Source organism: Cuculus canorus, chromosome 19 (assembly GCF_017976375.1).
Source record: "Cuculus canorus isolate bCucCan1 chromosome 19, bCucCan1.pri, whole genome shotgun sequence".
Classification (NCBI taxonomy): Eukaryota; Metazoa; Chordata; class Aves; order Cuculiformes; family Cuculidae; genus Cuculus; species Cuculus canorus.
In genome coordinates this window covers 10,536,872-10,554,227 of record NC_071419.1, presented here as the reverse complement: position 1 = coordinate 10,554,227, position 17,356 = coordinate 10,536,872, and the positions used below count along the sequence as shown (strand labels likewise).

General features: G+C 45.9%; 1 protein-coding gene across 1 annotated transcript; it reads left to right on the top strand.

Annotated features, from left to right (window-relative positions):
* Positions 1 to 1,676: 1,676 nt before the first annotated feature.
* NELFB (negative elongation factor complex member B) lies at positions 1,677 to 14,539 on the top strand. Its single transcript, XM_054084168.1, has 13 exons — positions 1,677 to 1,842; positions 2,485 to 2,648; positions 2,836 to 2,935; positions 3,638 to 3,868; positions 5,842 to 6,027; positions 6,885 to 6,997; positions 7,653 to 7,755; positions 8,689 to 8,784; positions 10,052 to 10,194; positions 11,216 to 11,322; positions 12,262 to 12,403; positions 13,748 to 13,856; positions 14,112 to 14,539. Exons 1-13 carry the CDS (start codon positions 1,741 to 1,743, stop codon positions 14,247 to 14,249), a joined length of 1,734 nt encoding a protein of 577 aa, XP_053940143.1. The 5' UTR covers positions 1,677 to 1,740; the 3' UTR covers positions 14,250 to 14,539.
* Positions 14,540 to 17,356: the final 2,817 nt, after the last annotated feature.

Genomic DNA, 17,356 nt, shown 5'->3' with positions numbered 1-17,356 from the left:
CAGCCCAGCCCCAAGCCACAGGGACCACAGGGAGTGCGTGGGCCAAGCTGCCATGCGTCAGGCAGTTCTCCCTTCCATCGCTCCATGCAGTAAATAAAATGACGGCTTTGTGCCCATTCCAGTGTTAGCTTTGCGAAGGTGCAACCTCGAAACTGCCTCAGGCAGCTGGGTAGAGGTAAACAGAAATGTGGGGTTAACTCAGCAAAACTCACTCCTTTGGTATTCTGTGCCTGGCAGTGTGAGCTGCCATAATTAGAAGTGGGGAAACTCCTTGTTGCTGGGTTTACATCGTATTTGAAGGCTCCAGGGTGGACCTGGGCTGCTTCCCCACAAGCAGGTGTCCATGGGGTTGGGGCAGAGCATGAGCATTCTGCCTAGCTCCTTCAGACTCCTCTTGCCTCCTTGTTCACTCTCACATGGCACCTGGGACAGGAAAACGTCTGTACATTTGGGTTCAGGAGACTCTGGTTGATTTGGGCTTTGCTGTGGGCAGGAGATGGCAGAGGCTGTTCAGGTCTTTTGCACCTAGAAGGCCAATGTCTGTGTAGGTGCCTGTTCATCCCTTCCTAAGCAGGTTTAGATTGCACATAATTGTAGAATCATAGACTAGTTTGGGTCAGAAGAGCCTCAAAGCCCATCCAGTTCCACTCCCTGCCATGGGCAGGGACACCTCCCACTGGATCAGGTTGATCCAAGCCCCATCCAACCTGGCCTTGAACACCTCCAGGGATGGGGCAGCCACCACTGCTCTGGGCAACCCGGGCCAGGGCCTCCCCACCCAACAGCAAAACATTTCTGCCTAAGATCTCATCTCAATCTCTCCTCTTTCAAATTAAAACTGTTGCCCCATGTCCTCTCCCTGCACTCCCTGATCCAGAGCCCCTCCCCAGCTTTCCTGGAGCCCCTTTCAGTACTGGAAGCTGCTCTAAGGTCTCCCCAGAGCCTTCTCTTCTCCAGGTTCAACAACCTAATAAGGAAGAACTTTTCTCCTGTGAGGGTGGGGAGGCCCTGGCCCAGGTTGCCCAGAGCAGTGGTGGCTGCCCCATCCCTGGAGGTGTTCAAGGCCGGGTTGGATGGGGTTTGGAGCAACCTGATCCAGAGGTCCCTGAAAGGATCTCTTCTCCCAACTAATAGGATGAAAGGAAATGAGTTCAGGTTGCGGTTGCGCCAGGGCAGGTTTAGATTGGATAGCAGGAAAGGTTCCTTCACCAAAAGGGTTTTCGGTCCCTGGCAGAGGCTGCCTGAGGCAGCGGTGGGTAGATGACAGAGATACAGTTTAGTGTTGGGCAGGCACGGCTGGACTCGCTGCTCTCCAAGGTTTTTTCCAACCAAACAATTCTGTGATTCTTTGTGTAGTGGAACCTTTGTGCGGGGGGGGGGGGGGGGGGGGGGGGACACAATACACCTTTATGCGGAGGGAACCCTTTGTGTGGGGTAAGGTTTGTGCAGGGAGAACCCTTTGTGTGTGTGTGTAACCTTTGTGTGGGGGAGAATACTTTGTGGGGGGGACCCTTTGTGTGGGGGGGAACCCTTTATGCGGGGCGAACCTTTATGCGGGGGGAACCCTTGTGTGTGGGACCCTTTGTACGGGGGAAACCCTTTGTGCGGGGGGACACTTTGTGCGGGGGGAATCCTGTTGGGCGGAACCTTTGTGCCGCGGAACCCTCGTGCAGGGGACCCTTTGTGGCGGGTGCTGCCTTTCCACGGCGGAGCCTGTGGGGGGCGGCCCCGCAGGCCGCGATGTACGCGGGGCTGCAGGAGCTCGGGGTGGCCAACGGCGAGGACCTGAAGGAGACCCTGACCAACTGCACCGAGCCCCTGAAAGCCATCGAGCAGTTCCAGGTGCGGCGGCGGGACGGCCCGGAGTCGGGCCTGACCTTTGGGGTCGGCCTTGGTTTGGTTTATAACCGGCGTGTCTGGAACCCTCCGTCCGGTTGTGGAGTCCCCAGTGCAGGAGGGACACGGAGCTCTTGGAGCGAGGCCAGAGGAGGCCACGGAGATGGTCCGAGGGCTGGAGCATCTCGCGTACGAGGCTGAGAGGGTTGGGGTTGTTCAGCCTGGAGAAGAGAAGGCTCCGAGGAGATCTTAGAACAGCTTCCAGTACTGAAAGGGGCTGTAGGAAAGCTGGGGAGGGGCTCTGATCAGGGAGTGCAGGGATAGAACGAGGGGGAATGGTTTTAATTTGAAAGAGGGCTGATTGAGATTAGGAAGAAATATTTTCCTGTGAGGATTTCCAGGTTGCCAAAGCAGTGGCGGCTGCCCCATCCCTGGAGGTGTTCAAGGCCAGGTTGGATGGGGCTGTGAGCAACCAGATCCAGTGGGAGGTGTCCTTGCCCATGGCACGGGGGTTGGAACTGCATGATCTTTAAGGTCCCTTCCAACCCAAACCATTCCCTGGTTATATGCCTTTAGCAGTCCCTGCTGTCATTTCCTGGCTAACCCGCAACTCCCCCACTCATCCCTGTCTGGTGTTTGTGTTGGCAGACAGAAAATGGAGTGCTCCTGCCCTCGCTGCAGTCGGCTCTGCCTTTCCTGGACCTGCACGGCATCCCCCGGCTGGAGTTCCACCAGTCGGTTTTCGATGAGCTGAGGGAGAAGCTGCTGGAAAGGGTCTCTGCCATCGCTTTGGAAGGGAAAGTTGAGGAGAGGTTTGTCGGAAATCTTCATTATTGGGAGGGAGCTGGGAATTTTGTGTGAAAATTAGTTACAGTGGGTGAGTGGCTTCTGCAAAGGGGATTTGTGTGCCTGGGAGATTGAGTTCCGTGGCTTTGAGGGAGCCGCTTTGGCACTTTGCTATAACATGGTACTCAGTCTCTTGCTCTGACATGTTTTCAGATACAAGAAGCTGGAAGAACTCCTAGAAAAGAGCTTTTCTCTCGTCAAGATGCCTTCCATCCAGCCTGTGGTGATGTGTGTTATGAAGCACTTGCCCAAGGTAAAGCTGCTTTGCCGGCAAGACAGATCTGTTCCATCTCCATTGTACAGCTTCTCATAGCTGCCCTGTCAGCTGGGCTGCATGCTCCTTCTGCAGACCTCCTGCAGGCTTGTTGTTTAGTGTTAGGAACTGACTGAAGATTTACTGTGTTCTCATAACTGGAAACAACTTAGTAGACTTAGTAAAAAATTGTTTAACGTCTGATGAGACTTTCCCTATTGTGTTCAATACATGCAGCTTCTTAAAAGTAGTCAAGTTCACTGATGGGTTAATTTTTCCACAGATGATTTAAAAATGTAAGATAAGTGGAAAATAAGATTTGAAGAATGCAACTGGAAGTAGGCAGGAGTGAGATTCAGATCTGCGAAACACAAGTCTCTAGGAGTAGCATATTATAAGCATTGAATTGTATTTAAGGTAATGGATTCAAAACTGCTACTGGAACTTTTGGAAGTTAGTGAGTTTTTGAAACATCGCCTCAAATCTTAGTAGCATAGGTTTAAAGGAAGCCTTACGTGTCTTAGGGTCAGCGTATTGTTACAGGAGTAGGGAAGGGAAAAGATGAGTCTGGTATTTGCTTTTGTTTAGTTGCGTGGCTATATAAATTACCAGACTGCCCGAGTCTCTTGATGTCTTCTTGTTGCTGGAAAACCCAAGCAGGTACGCTGCTCTGTACTTCAGTAACTGCTTTCTTGATCGTAGGTCCCCGAGAAGAAGCTGAAGTTAGTGATGGCCGACAAGGATTTGTATAAAGCATGTGCAGTGGAGGTGAAGCGCCAGATTTGGCAGGATAACCAGGCTCTGTTTGGTGACGAGGTGTCTCCACTGCTGAAGCAATATATCCTGGAGAAAGAAAATATTCTCTTCAGCAATGACATTTCTGTCTTGCACAATTTCTTCAGTCCATCTCCCAAAACAAGGCGTCAAGGAGAGGTAAGAACAAAGAAACCTCCTTCGCTGTGCTTGTGAATCGAGTTCATCGGCTTTCAGTCAAGCTCATCAAATAACAGGGTGTCATTTCACCCACCCAGCTTTGTTACTGAGGTTATTTGGCTAGACACATAGAAATACCAGTTTGTTTTCTCCTGCCTATCTTGGTGAAAGCAGCAGGAATTATTTTAGCAGTTACTCAGTGCTGTGGTTAATTGATTAATGTTCTAAGTTGTTTACAAGCTTTTAAAAAAATAGCAAGGCATAAACGTTTTTCCTTTATGGCTCAGCCTGGCTTTAATACCCCTGGGCTGTTCTGAGGGCTGAGCATCTCCGTCAAATCAGTCTGAAGTTCTTACATTTCTGGGGATTTTTTGTAGCAGGGCATAGTCCAAAAAGAGATTATTTATTAAAAATGCAAAGGGACTTTGAAGGCTATAGCTAAGTTGGTATTGAGAAAACATGCTCTTTTAATGGAATTGCCTGAGGTGGCTGAGCTGATCAGCCACAGGAAGGGCTGGTGCTGCTCCTCCCCTACCTCTTTGTAACTCTGGTGATTATTGGACCCTTCCATGAGCTGATTCAGCTCAGTAACTGCTGCAGAAACTCTAGCAAATAAAACCGGTAAGTAGTTTTCCAAGATGGTGAGTTGAATCTGCTCAAAGAAGAGATCAGCTGGCACCAAAGTCATTCCAAGGAGATGGGCTGGATCCCACAGGCAGGCTGAATATGGAGGGAACAGTGTCATAGGTGTTAGGAGGAGTGGGTGTCTTTTCTTCTTGGTAAAAGCAAGCCGTTATGGTGCTTCAGCTGCAATGTGTTGCTTTTTCTCCTAAGGGGAAACATCAAGAGTTTCTGTAAGGACCTTGCTGTTGAAAATGGTAAAGAATTGCAGTGGCAGGGCAACATAAACCTTTAATTTCTGAGAGGGTAGCGATGGGGGGTGGTTTTGTGTATGGTTTGCTTTCAAAAGCCCAAGTGCTCAGGTGCAGTTTACTTCAGCTTCACACTGCGGACTTGGAGTTTAACCCTGGCCGGCAGCTCAGCACCACACAACCTCTCGTTCACCTCTCCTTGGTAGGACAGGGGGTGAATTAGAAGGGTAAAAGTGAGAAAGAAACTCATGGGTTGAAATAAAAACAGTCTAATAATTAGATAGGCATTTGTAAGGGGGGAAAAAACAACTAAGAGAGAGGAAAACAAAGCTCAAGACAAATGAATTATGCAAAAGAAAGCAATTGCTCTCGACCAACCAGCTGATGGCAGCTAGTACCTGGGCAAGGGCAGCCCCAAACAACCTCCACCCTCCAGCTTTATTGCTGAGAACAGTGTCATATGATGGGATCCCCCTGGGGTTACTTGGGCTCAGGTGTCCCCACTGGGTCCCCTCCCAGCTCCTTCTGCCCTCCCAGTGCTTGCTGGTGGGGTGAGGAGCAGGAAAGGCTGTGCAAGCACTGCTCAGCAGTAACTAAAACTCGGCTCAGTTATCTACACTTTTTCCAGCACAAATCCAAAACACAGCCCTATACCAGCTACTATAGGGAAAATTAACTTAATCCTATCCCAAACCAGTGCCCTCACCTTCATTCTTATGCTGATAGCCTGAAGGGAGGTGGAAATACAGAAAAGACTCATGAAGAAGAGTGGGTTTCATTCATGTTACAATAATTGTAAATCCTAGCCATCAGAGGCCAGTCCTGCTTCTTGACCATTTCACCTAGCTGAGCACCTTATTTTACAAACACTTCCATTTCCTTTGGCTACAGAGCCTTTTCTTGACATTCTTTCCTTCTGGCAGTGAAAGATCTGGTGAACATCTCTTGAACAAACGCTTTGGGAAATCTTGATATAAATAGTTCCTTTTCAGGGTGTTTCGATCTTGATAAATCATGTAGGAGAATCATCTTAGATTTTGTGTGTGTGAACTGGCAGGTATCTTGTGGTACTGAGCATCTTTTTTTCCACCTTGAGTTTAGGTGGTTCAGAAGCTGACCCAGATGATCGGGAAGAACGTGAAGCTCTACGATATGGTGTTGCAGTTTCTGAGAACCTTATTCCTTCGGACAAGGAATGTTCATTACTGCACGCTGCGGGCAGAGCTTCTGATGTCACTGCATGACCTGGAAATCAGTGAAATCTGCACTGTTGACCCCTGCCATAAGGTATTAATCACATGGAACAGATAGGAGTATTACAGAATTTTGTGTTTTGCCCACTCCTGTCTGTACCTGCTGCACTGCAGGACTTCAGCTCAGAGAAGATGACTTCTCTTTATGAAGAGAGTTCAGACCTCGAATACCAAAGTCATATATACTAAAGTCATTCCTTGGAACCTCAAGTGAAAATTTCATCTTGGTTAGCCAGCAGCTTGCTTTCATTTCATAACCTACAAATCATTCAAATGTATGGCACTTAAAAAAAGTCTAATTTGACCTGTGGAGGTGCTACAAAAAAATAATCAAAACAGTAAGCTTGCCCCAGGTTCTGAATCAATGCCTGCTTCCCTCCCTCTTGTGCCTGGTGTGATGTACTCCATCTGGCAGTAAATTGTGTGTATAATGTTAAAGACTTTGGATCTTAAATGATAAGAAAATTTAGAACTGTTAGAATATTGGGAGTGGCAGATGTGTTAATGTCACATCAGGATCTTGTTACTTGCCCTTTGTCTCTTGTTAGCATTGCTGATCTAGAGCAAAGCTTTTTCTCTTAAGTAATGTTGTTAAATTTTATGTGCATTCGGTTCATAGAGAAAATGTTCTGGAATGATGATGTCATTGCGTGGCTTTTTTAATGTTTTCTGATCACCAAATTAGTTAACAGACAGTGCCCTCCTTTCGGAGTGTTTGTATTTGACCTCCTTTGTATTTTTGACCAGCTTGCTACCATACCAAACTATCTTAATGTATTAATTCCAGATATCTGGAGGTCATTCGAGCCTGTTTTCTCTGACATTGTGTATTTTATTGTTGATTTACTGAGTTGCTGTGGTTGATAAAGCTTTCTCCTTTTTTTGTAACAGTTCACCTGGTGCCTTGATGCCTGCATTCGGGAGAAGTTTGTGGACAACAAGAGAGCTCGGGAATTGCAAGGGTTTCTGGATGGAGTGAAGAAAGGGCAAGAACAAGTGCTGGGGTAAGGCATTTGGGCTGTTTATTGAGAAGCTTAAAATGAGTTCCTGGCAGTCACAGCATCTCCCTGGTAGTGTATGAGTTAATTTTTCTGTAGAGCCAGCTAAGAGGCAGCAGCTCCTCTCTGCAGTCAGATCAAGTACTTTCCGCTACGTTAGTGCAGCAGGGCAAGTGCGTTCTGGTTCCAAAGCTTGTGCTGCTTCAGCTGCCACCCATGTCTCCCCCGTGCCTGGTGACTGACTGCAGGAGATCGGCTGGATGTCAGCGCAGAAGACCTTTAGGACTTGTTTCAGATAATGTGCTCTTTCCAGTCAAAGAATGACATTTGTGGTGTTTTTACAAGGCAGAAGGTTCATCAGGTGGATGCCTGTAGGTAACGAAAAGCAGAAATTCAGGTTTTATATTGTCGTAGTAAGGGTGTTGTTACAGTAGTTGTCGTGCGTTTACTGCTTCTCTGAAACACAGCAGTGTGTGTGCTTATAAAAATACAGTGTACACACACACACTACTATGGTGTTAAACCTGGTAGTTGACAGAATTATACCCAAGAGTAGAATTGAGCATCTTGCTCTGAAACGTCCTGGAGTTCTACAGCCTGACACGGGGCTGTATGGTTGAGTTGTATGTTGTGTATGACGTGTTTAATTTTTGCTTCTTAGGGACTTATCAATGATCTTGTGCGATCCCTTTGCCATCAACACCTTAGCCTTGAGCACCATAAGGCACCTGCAAGACCTGGTTGGGCAGGAGACCTTACCCAGGGTGAGTGTCCCAGCTTGTGTATCTAACATGAACTGGAGTCTTAACTGATCAGTGAAGAACGGGCACTGCAGAAGCACAAAGAAGTTCTCAAATGCAGGAATAAACTGAAATAAGGGAAACATGATACTGCCCATCCAGTGGTTGCACAGACCTCAGAGCTCTGCAAGAGCGGTAGTTGGGGATGGACATTTAGGAGCTCTCCAAATTGGCAACAAATTTGTGTGGCTCATTCTATCCAAACAGTTATGCACATATAGAATCATATATAGAATATGTGCCTCTCTGCTTTGTCCATCCATCGGTTTACATAACAGCTACACCCTTGTTTCTTTGCCAAGGTACATGCGATGGATTAGTTTACAATGTCTGTTGACTGTGATATAATACAGTTCCTGGAAGAAGTATGTGCAGGATGTGCTTAAATGCTAAAGGATGGTTGTCTTAAAGGGGTCTGAACTGTGTGAGGGATTTGCTGTTTTTATTCTCAAGTTGTTAAATTTGGAGTGAATAACTTCCTCGTGACAGTTTAAGGCTGAAAATTGCTTTGGTTTCAGTGCACAATATAAGCAAAAAAGCATTGTCATTCTTACATGTGTTTTCTCTTTCTTTTGCTGAGATGATTTGTCCTGTCGCACATTGTATTTCAGTGTATTGATTTGGCTGGACACGTTTAAAAATGATGTGAGCAGATCAGCGGCGAACTTATTGGCACATTATAAAATGTTATGAAAACCCACAAACCTTCAGGCATATGTTATTTGATTCCCATTTGAGGAATCAGTTTTCAATTAAATCGGAGAACTAAATGCCTCTAGCAGTCTCCAATAAAGCTGCTAATCCAGCAGAGCTTTGAATGTAACCAGCTATTTCCAAATCTCTACGTGCAAGTTGTGCAACATCAAAATAGCTGTTTTTCTCCTCTTAAAATTCGAGGAAAGCCCGGATCTGCTGCTGCTCCTTAGGATGCTGTCTTTGGGCCAGGGCGCCTGGGACATGATTGACAGTCAAGTCTTCAAGGAACCAAAAATGGTGAGCCATTTTCTTGTTTAGAATCTAACACATGTAATTAGACACATTTAGAGTTATTATTTTGTTGCATCCCTGATTTGATGTTCGTTCTGCATCCCTCTCATCACAGCCTTCTTAGAAATGACATGTAAGTGGTTACAGAGCAGCAGCTCAGGTGTACATGCTGTAAGCTTTGTTTACCTGCTTTGTGATTTACATGAATTTCTGGCCCTTACTGTTTTAAAATCAGACTTTTACCTCGATTAAATTCTGTATTGTTTTTTCGTTAATCCTGAGAAGCTCTAAGCAAGTAATGAGTTTGTAAAACCCACCTCATATGAGGAAAGCAGGATGTTGCAGGCTGTCAGCAATTCCAGTAGCAGCATAGCAGCTTTTCACTGACATGAAAAATATTTTTCCCTTTGGGCTGTCTGTTGTAGCAATTTTATGTAGTGCCACATTCAGCTACAAACGTTCCGTGCTTTGGGAATACTTTTCCCTGTGTTACAGGCAGCCCTGGTGCAGTTTGGGAACAGATCCAGCTGATGGCAGGGAAGGCCAACTGTGGTGTTACACAGAGGGACTGTTTCTCAAGAGAGATTTGCTGTTTCTGTTCTGAATTTACTACAGGAAGAGTGTGTATTAGTTCTCAGATTGTAACAGCAGAGTGAATGTAATGCCAAGAGTAGCGCTGTGGTTTGGCTTGTGGAGGTGCTCATAAATCTCTTAGAGAGAAACTGTGAACGTTTTCCCTGATGGGAATCTCCAAATCTGTATTTAAAATCTTTTTTATTTGTGATTGCCACAAGCTGTGACCTCCGTCTCTGTGAATCTGATACAACAGAGGCTGATCTGCCTTGTGTGAGGAGATGCTCTTCATTGTTACTGTTCTAGCTGCGCATTGATCCCAGTCAGTTTAGGGAATGAACAAAATGGTTTGTAATTGTTGATAAAAGCAGTTTCTACCATCCTTAATGTGCAGTGCTTGCAGCAGCTTTGGGAACGGTCTCTCGGAAGAAATGCTACGTAGTTGTCCAAAGAACGAATCAGAGCAGGAGTATTTCTGCCAGTGAGGTGAAGCACGGGTTTCTGAATTACCAGTGGAACATGTGGAAGTGAATTATTCAATAATTTTGACTGGAACTGGGTGTCTGAAAGCTTGTTTTCCAAACTGTAGGATGAGGCTCTTAATATTGCCTGTTTGTTATGGCACACTAGGACCAATAGGTGGCATGAAGTGATTGATGAATGATTTGTTCTTTTGCTTCTGCTTTTCCATCTCTCTAAGGAAGCTGAGCTGATCACAAAGTTTTTGCCTATGCTGATGTCCTTCGTGGTGGATGACCAAACGTTCAACGTCGATCAGAAACTGCCCTCAGAGGAAAAGGGACCAATTCCCTACCCCAGCAACATTCCTGAAGCTTTCACCAAGTATGTAATCCACTTTACTTGGCTTCATATGTGTAGTCTTGTTACCAGAGCAACACATCAAGCAGCCAGCCAGCACGGAGAGGAAAAAATGCTATATGTGGGAAAGTGAACACTTTCTTAGGGTGAGATTTAGTCCCACCTAATCAAGCCTGAACATTTCCTTAAGCAGAACAGGTTTCCACTGTGATTCCTCAAAATTTGTCTATGTAAAATATTATTTCTTCTAATAAACATTCTTTTGACTGATTGAATGTGAGAGTGCTTGGTATTACAGCTTTCAGACGTGCTGCTTGTGTAGCTTCCCAAGCAGTGAACAATGAGTGTTGGAGTGATACTTGGGTGCTGCTGGACAAGCGCCTGTGTCTGGTTCTGAGAGTGCTATTGTAAATCATGACATTGGCATTTTTCTCACGCAGACACTCATTCTTTCTTGATAACCTATCACTCCAGGGATGTCTGAAAGATAAATGAAACCTCTGTGTGCTATGTTGTATTCAGAACTTACAGTGATTTCCAACACAATTCCTATCTGTGTGCCAGAATCTGGAGCACTCTACTTCTGCTCTGCTCTGTGACAGTGTTGATATTTGACCTTTGGGAAAATACAGCAAAACAGTATTGGACTTTGTATAATTTTTGAGTAATTTGGCTTCTTCTGAAACCCATTTTGAATAGAACTTTTATCATGAATACTACTATAAATTTTTGTAATCAAATCCAACTATTTGATTGTGAGGCAGCGCGATGTTTGCAGAGTGGTAAGTTGTTTTGGACCATAGAATCGTAGAATAATTTGGGTTGGAAGGGACCTTAAAGATCATCCAGTTCCTGAGCAAAGTGATGGTCTTCTGCTCGGTCGCTGAGTAGCTGCTCTTCAGTGGATTTGAGGTTAGCCACTGTTGTAACTGCTTGGTTGCTATCCAACGGTATTTTAAACTCTCTTTTTTTTTTTTTTTTTTTAAAGAAACCCAAACAATCTGTTTTAGCTTTATTGATTAAGTGACTGCTTCTGTTATAACAGATTCCTGCAGGAGAACCGAATAGCTTGTGAGATTGGGCTGTATTACATCCTTCACATCACTAAACAGAGGAATAAAAACGCTTTCCTTAGGCTCCTGCCAGCACTCGGTAAGTTTTTGTATCATCTTCTCTTCTCTAGCTGTTTACCTTGTACTGGACACCCAGGAGGTGAGTAAACGTGGCGTGAAGCGATTTCAGTCAAAGATGTGATATTCTGCCTTTGGCTGTCCAGGTAACTTAATTGTAAGACCCTGCAGAAATGTTAAGTTTGTGTGTGATTAGGATACTTCTCTGCTGATCTGAGATGTTAGGGTTGGTGGCTGAAGGTCAGTGGTTCCTTAGACTGGAGGTTGTATTAACAATGAGATTAGCTGAGAGCTGTTTGGAGTGAATCTGAAAGATGGAGCACATGGCTTAATTCTGCCACTGCTCAGAATAATTGCAGGTGGACAGATATTCCTGACACTTGGCTTTGAGTGGTGATGGTGAAAAAATCTGTAATAAAACAGGACTAAATGCAGCCTTAAATTCTTCCCTGGATTACGTTCTTCTCTGACTTCTCTGGGTAAGTTGAGAGCTCTGAAGCAATCTTAGGAGTTGCAGCTCCCAGTAGTGGCGATGGGGGGGTTCACTTCCCACTCCCTCACTCTATCCCTGGTGTTCTTTGTCTTTTTTCCTGAACTGCTGGCTCCGTTACATGGATGAGAGTTCCCGAGGTGATTTGTATCTGCTCTCTGCAGGGTCTGAGGAGTGTGAGGAGATGGATGTGGCCATGAACAGAGGATGGTGGGGAAGGCTAGTAGGGGATTTTGTGATATTGGCAGGAGCAGGCTACTCTGTGACTTCAGCCTGGGTGGAGATGTGGGCCTTTTACACATTCTTCTCACCCCTCTGCTCCTAATCTTTCATGTCTGAAAGATCCAAGCCTGGGCTACTTGTTTTGAAAGGAAGTCTCACTGCAAAGTTTTCAGTAGAAACATCTGCTGTGTGGTCACATTTTGGCACATCCTTGTCAGTCTCAGTCTCTTTCCTTTTCATTTTGTATAGTTGAGACATTCAGTGACTTGGCCTTCAGTGATATTTTCCTACATCTGCTTACTGGTAACCTCACGCTGCTGGGTGATGAATTTGCACTCGAGGAGTTCTGCACCAGTCTCTTTGATGGCTTCTTTCTCAATGCCTGCTCAAGGTAAATATGATTTTCCTCAGGGGAAATGAGTTTACAGAATACTTGAGAGAGATTATACTGCTTTAAACTGTAATGGGTCAACAAACTCTTCATGTGTAGTGGAAATACTAGCTTAATGATGTTTTTCTTTAAGGAAAGGCTTATATTTTGTAGTGAAGATTTTATCGGCAAAAGTGCTAAGTGTTGATTGTGAATTATTACCTGAAATGTAATTCATTATTCATAAGTTGGAGTTGCAAAAGAAAATATCCTTCTTGCTTCATATTTGGTAGCTCTGAATATGAAGAGTTAACTGCAGCTCTTTGCAGTATCAGCTGCGCACAGAAAATCTCTTTTGCGTGTTAAGTCTGTTCAGTTAGTGTGGTTCAGCTGGTGGCCTGCAGACCAGATCTACGACATCCATCACAAACTCCCCAAGACTAAGCTTATAGTTTGGGAAACAAGAGTGGGTGGGGAGAGGCAAAGAGGTTGTTATAGAACATATTTTCTAACTGTCACGGTGAGACAAGGTTCAGCTCGATTGCTTCACTCAATATAATGGGTGGGTGTTCATATAGAGACTTTTCTTATCCTCGGTCGGAAGATGCTGATGTGCAAGAGCGAACAGCGAATTAACATCAAGTTCCTTCTGAAACTGAAAAAATCAAGGCTGAAACTTGCAATTATTGACTGAGGCTGATGGTGAAGAGATCCTAAAGATCCAATCAGTGCTCAAAGGAATATTTTTTTGTGAGTAGAGGATGTGAAAGGAAAAATGACAAAGATCTTTACCAGCATTTCAGGCAACAATCTGCAGAATTGCTTTGGACCTTTACAGCAATGTGTGCAGCTGTGTGTCAGCTCAGAAGGGAACTGTTTTGAAGGTGATCATAGTTAATTTTCCTAATTTGTTAATTAAGAAAAGTTACAGGTACACTCTCTAGTTTTTTGTGTTGGACCTCATAACTCCAAGAGACTTCCCCCAAAAGTGACTGGAAATACTGTTCAGGCACAGCACTTCCTTCACACACAGGAGGGGATGAACATCCTCCTGTGTGTGGCCTGTCCAACAGAGAGATCGGCTGCTGCCACGTGATGCAGTCAGTGCTTGAAATCTCCCCCTTCTTCCTCATGGTTGCTACAGTTACTCCACTCCTGTTGGATAATCACATAAATTGCTTGAAAACCCAAGGCAGGGTTAGCACTTTGTAGCATGCAGGCTGCAATTCTCAGGTGTTTTAGAAAACAGCAATGCTGCCAGCCTGTGGGCGTGTGCATTATTGTGGTGCTGTTGCTGTAGCTTTCTTGTTCTCAAGATGGTGTTTGTTTATATTGGTTACTCTGCTTTCAAATTGCTTTTTGTAGGAAGGAGAACGTACACAGGCATGTGCTGAGACTGCTGCTTCATCTCCATCACAAAGTGGCGCCTGCCAAATTAGAGTCTCTCCAGAAGGCTTTGGAACCCACCAAGCAGGTAAGAAGGGAAGCATGGGAAAGGGAAGACTAATTGCAAATGAAAACAGCTGCCTTTCCAGAAGGTGCTCAGTGAAACATGAGCTCTGCTTTCCAAGTGTACCAAGTTGTGTCTTAATTACCATGTCACTTCCTTATTCTGTGCTGATTTGTGTTAGAACACACAGGGTAATTGCGTACTTAGTGTTCTAGCTGGTGGCAGCTAGGATGAGGTATGACTCTTCTGGTTTTCCCCTCCCTCATTCTCATTTTGCAGAGTGGGGAAGCTGTGAAGGAGCTTTATAACCAACTCACTGAGAAACTGGAGCTTCGCAAGCCAAGTCCAGCTGAAGTGACTGAGACTCCCACCATGGAACTGCCCTTGCCCACTGTGCCCACACCGGCCTCACGCTGAGCTCTGTAGTGCTGGAGTGAAACTGGAGAAGAACTAACGTAGTGCTCTGCAGCGCAAAGACGCTCTGCTGCCTTTCAGCTGTCTCTGTCTGCAGGGTGGAAACACAAAAGCCACTGAAGCTCTTTCAAGAAACACTGCATTTTACCCGACTCACTGGCTCTTGCTGGTTAGAAAACTATGCAGTGCATTGCGAAGGTTTACTTTTCTTAGAGATAGCTGGGTGTTGACTTGTAGATCCACTTAAAATCTGACTGTACATGTTTTTTCAAAAAGAAAATGCATATTTTTAAGCTTGGCATCTTGTATTTTTAAACTCTACTTTAAGAACTGCTCAATGAATGTTTAATTCCATTGTAGTTGAGCAGGTAGTATGGACTCCTAAAGGCCAACTGTAGCTTTTTTCAGCTCGTAGTTCGCCCCTGTGGGTCTTTAGAAGAGATGTTCGATGAAAGGAAATGTCAACAATCAGCTCCACTGATACAATTTCTTGGCTGTGGTTCTAGCTCTTTTGGTACATGGTGAGATGTGCTGTGTTAGTTAGAGATGTCCACCACTGTCACTGGATCAAGAAGCAGTGAACAGCCATCTTCTCATCTAGGCTTTTAGAAAGAAGGACAGAAATTGAATCCTCTCCCCTTTTCTTCCTGTTTTTCTCTCCAGAGTAGCTTTACATGAGTGCTGGAGCCAGTGAAAATAAACAAGACCAGTGTATTCTCCAGTGACAGTAGGGTTTGAGTGTAGGTAGAGTGGAATTCTGTCTTTTGAGAAAATAGTCTGTTCTTTGTGGCTGATTTGTGTCAGGAAACAGGTAATGGTTAGAGAGGTGGAAATCCCTCCCCAAACCTGCTGCCTCCCTCTTTGTGTGGTTTTCTTCCTGCTGAGTTCTGAGGTGCTTCATTTAGCCTGGAGAAGAGGAGGCTGAGGGGAGACCTTATTACTCTCTACAACTGCCTGAAAGGAGGTTGTGGAGAGGAGGGAGCTGGGCTCTTCTCCTAAGTGACAGGGGACAGGACAAGGGGGAATGGCCTGAAGCTGTGCCAGGGGAGAGTCAGGCTGGATATCAGAAAAAAATTTTTTATGGAAAGAGTCATCAGGCACTGGAACAGGCTGCCCAGGGAGGTGGTCGAGTCTCCTTCCCTGGAGGTGTTTAAGGAACGGGTGGATGAAGTGCTTAGGGGCATGCTTTAGGGAGTGTTAGGAATGGTTGGACTCGATGATCCAGTGGGTCCTTTCCAACCTGGTGATTCTATGAGGAAAGCAAGTGTTTTCTCTGTCACCTTGGTGCTTTGATTGTCCTGTTATGCAGGGGCTTGTCTGCCCTGTGGGAAGCCTGGGAAGGCACATTAGGTTTGTGTATGAAATGGGCACTGTTCTCAGTCCATGCTACCTCTGTGCACCTCATCTCGCCTCCAGCTCCCAGGGTCGGTATTGCCTTTGGCAGGCACTTGGCACTTCTGGCATCAGACTCGTTGGAAACAGGAACTGGGTATAACAATTGTGTCTTTCTTGCAATGTTGTGTTTCTAAACCGTTTAAACTGCCATGGTAACTTAACACAAAACAGCATCCCACGCTGCTGGTGAGCCTTTTGCAATGAACCTGCTTGGGCTTGTGCTCTGCTCAGGCTCAAAGGTTATTTTAGGCTTGTGTTGAGGATCCTCTGTGTCACTAAAGGTTTCCCTTGGGGCTCTCCTGCAGCATGAACTTCTTTTAATCCAGGTTGACTGATTTACTGCTTGGTAGAAAGACTTCTTGTTTCAGCCTCTGCCCACAATACCGAGACACGTGCTGGTAGATTTTTCCATAGTTTTAGATCAACAAAGAAATGGGATCCCAGAGCGCAGCCTGGCCATTACCTGTGCTGGTGGCTGCTTCAGCTGAGGAGGGGAAACCTGGGCAGCTGGGAGTAGGCATGCTCTCCTGCCCTGCATCCTGGACAAAGATGTGATAGGAGTAGAGACGCTTTTCATAAAACACTGAGTTAGTTGTGAACATCTTGGTTTGTTTCCATTTCTCCAGGTGAGAATGGTTTCACTCAAGCAGCAGAAATTACAGACTCCTGTTGTTGTGTGCATAAACCTCCACACAACCTGTGGCAGGAGTTGGCTGCAGCTGTGCAGGATGCTGCTTTCTGCCTGATCCAGGGCCAGGACATCTCTGGGTTCTTCTCTGAGGTTCCCACCTGGAGGAGCTCCCTCTCTTCTACTCCTGCAGATGCTGTTCTCTCAGACAGCAGCATTCTGCGACACCACTACCAGGTTAACTGCAGCTGGACCGTGTGAGAGAATTCTTTTTTTCATAATCATAGAATCGTGGAATAGTTTGGGTTGGAAGGGACCTTAAAGCCCATCCCATTCCATCCCCTGCCATGGGCAGGGACACCTCGCATTGGATCCGGTTGCTCCAAGCCCCATCCAACCCGGCCTTGAACACCTCCAGAGATGGGGCAGCCACCACTGCTCTGGGCAACCTGGGCCAGGACCTCCCCACCCTCACAGGAAAACATTTCTTCCTAAGATCTCATCTCAATCTCCCCTCTTTCACCTTAAAACCATTCCCCCTCATCCTCTCCCTGCACTCCCTGATCAAGAGCCCCTCTTCAGCTTTTTTGGAACCCCTTTCAGTACTGGAAGCTCCTCTAAGGTCTCTCCAGAGCCTTCTTCAGGCTGAACAACCCTGACTCTCACAGCCCGTCCTTGTGCCCTGAGATCATGTTTGTGCCTCCCCTGGAGTTGCTCCATGTCCTTCCTGTGCTGAAGACTCCAGAACTGAGCACAGAGCTCCAGGTGAGGTCTGACCTGATCAGAATAGAGGAGCAGGACTTTATTTTACAGTGCCGCTGTGGCAGCCCTGCGTGGATGGTTCCAGCTTAGATGTGTGCCCTGCTGTGGGTGCACACGAGAGGGCATTGCACCCTGGCTGCCCAGAACACGCTGCTGCTCGAAACCGCATCCCGTTTGGCATGGCATGGGGAACTGGAGTCACTCCCTGGTTACGCTGAGGTCACAGTTTGTTTTTACAACAGGGATATGATACGGGAAAACGTGTTGTCTCTCCCAGCCTGCCCTGCCTGGCTGGGGAATGAATTTTTACAATGAATTCTAATCA

Coding starts and splice junctions, on each gene's coding strand:
- NELFB (XM_054084168.1), top strand. CDS start 1,741: ATGTACGCGGGGCTGCAGGAGCTCGGGGTGGCCAACGGCGAGGACCTG. Junction 7,756..8,688: donor GGCAGGAGACCTTACCCAGG/GTGAGTGTCCCA, acceptor TTAAAATTCGAG/GAAAGCCCGGATCTGCTGCT. Junction 10,195..11,215: donor ATTCCTGAAGCTTTCACCAA/GTATGTAATCCA, acceptor CTGTTATAACAG/ATTCCTGCAGGAGAACCGAA.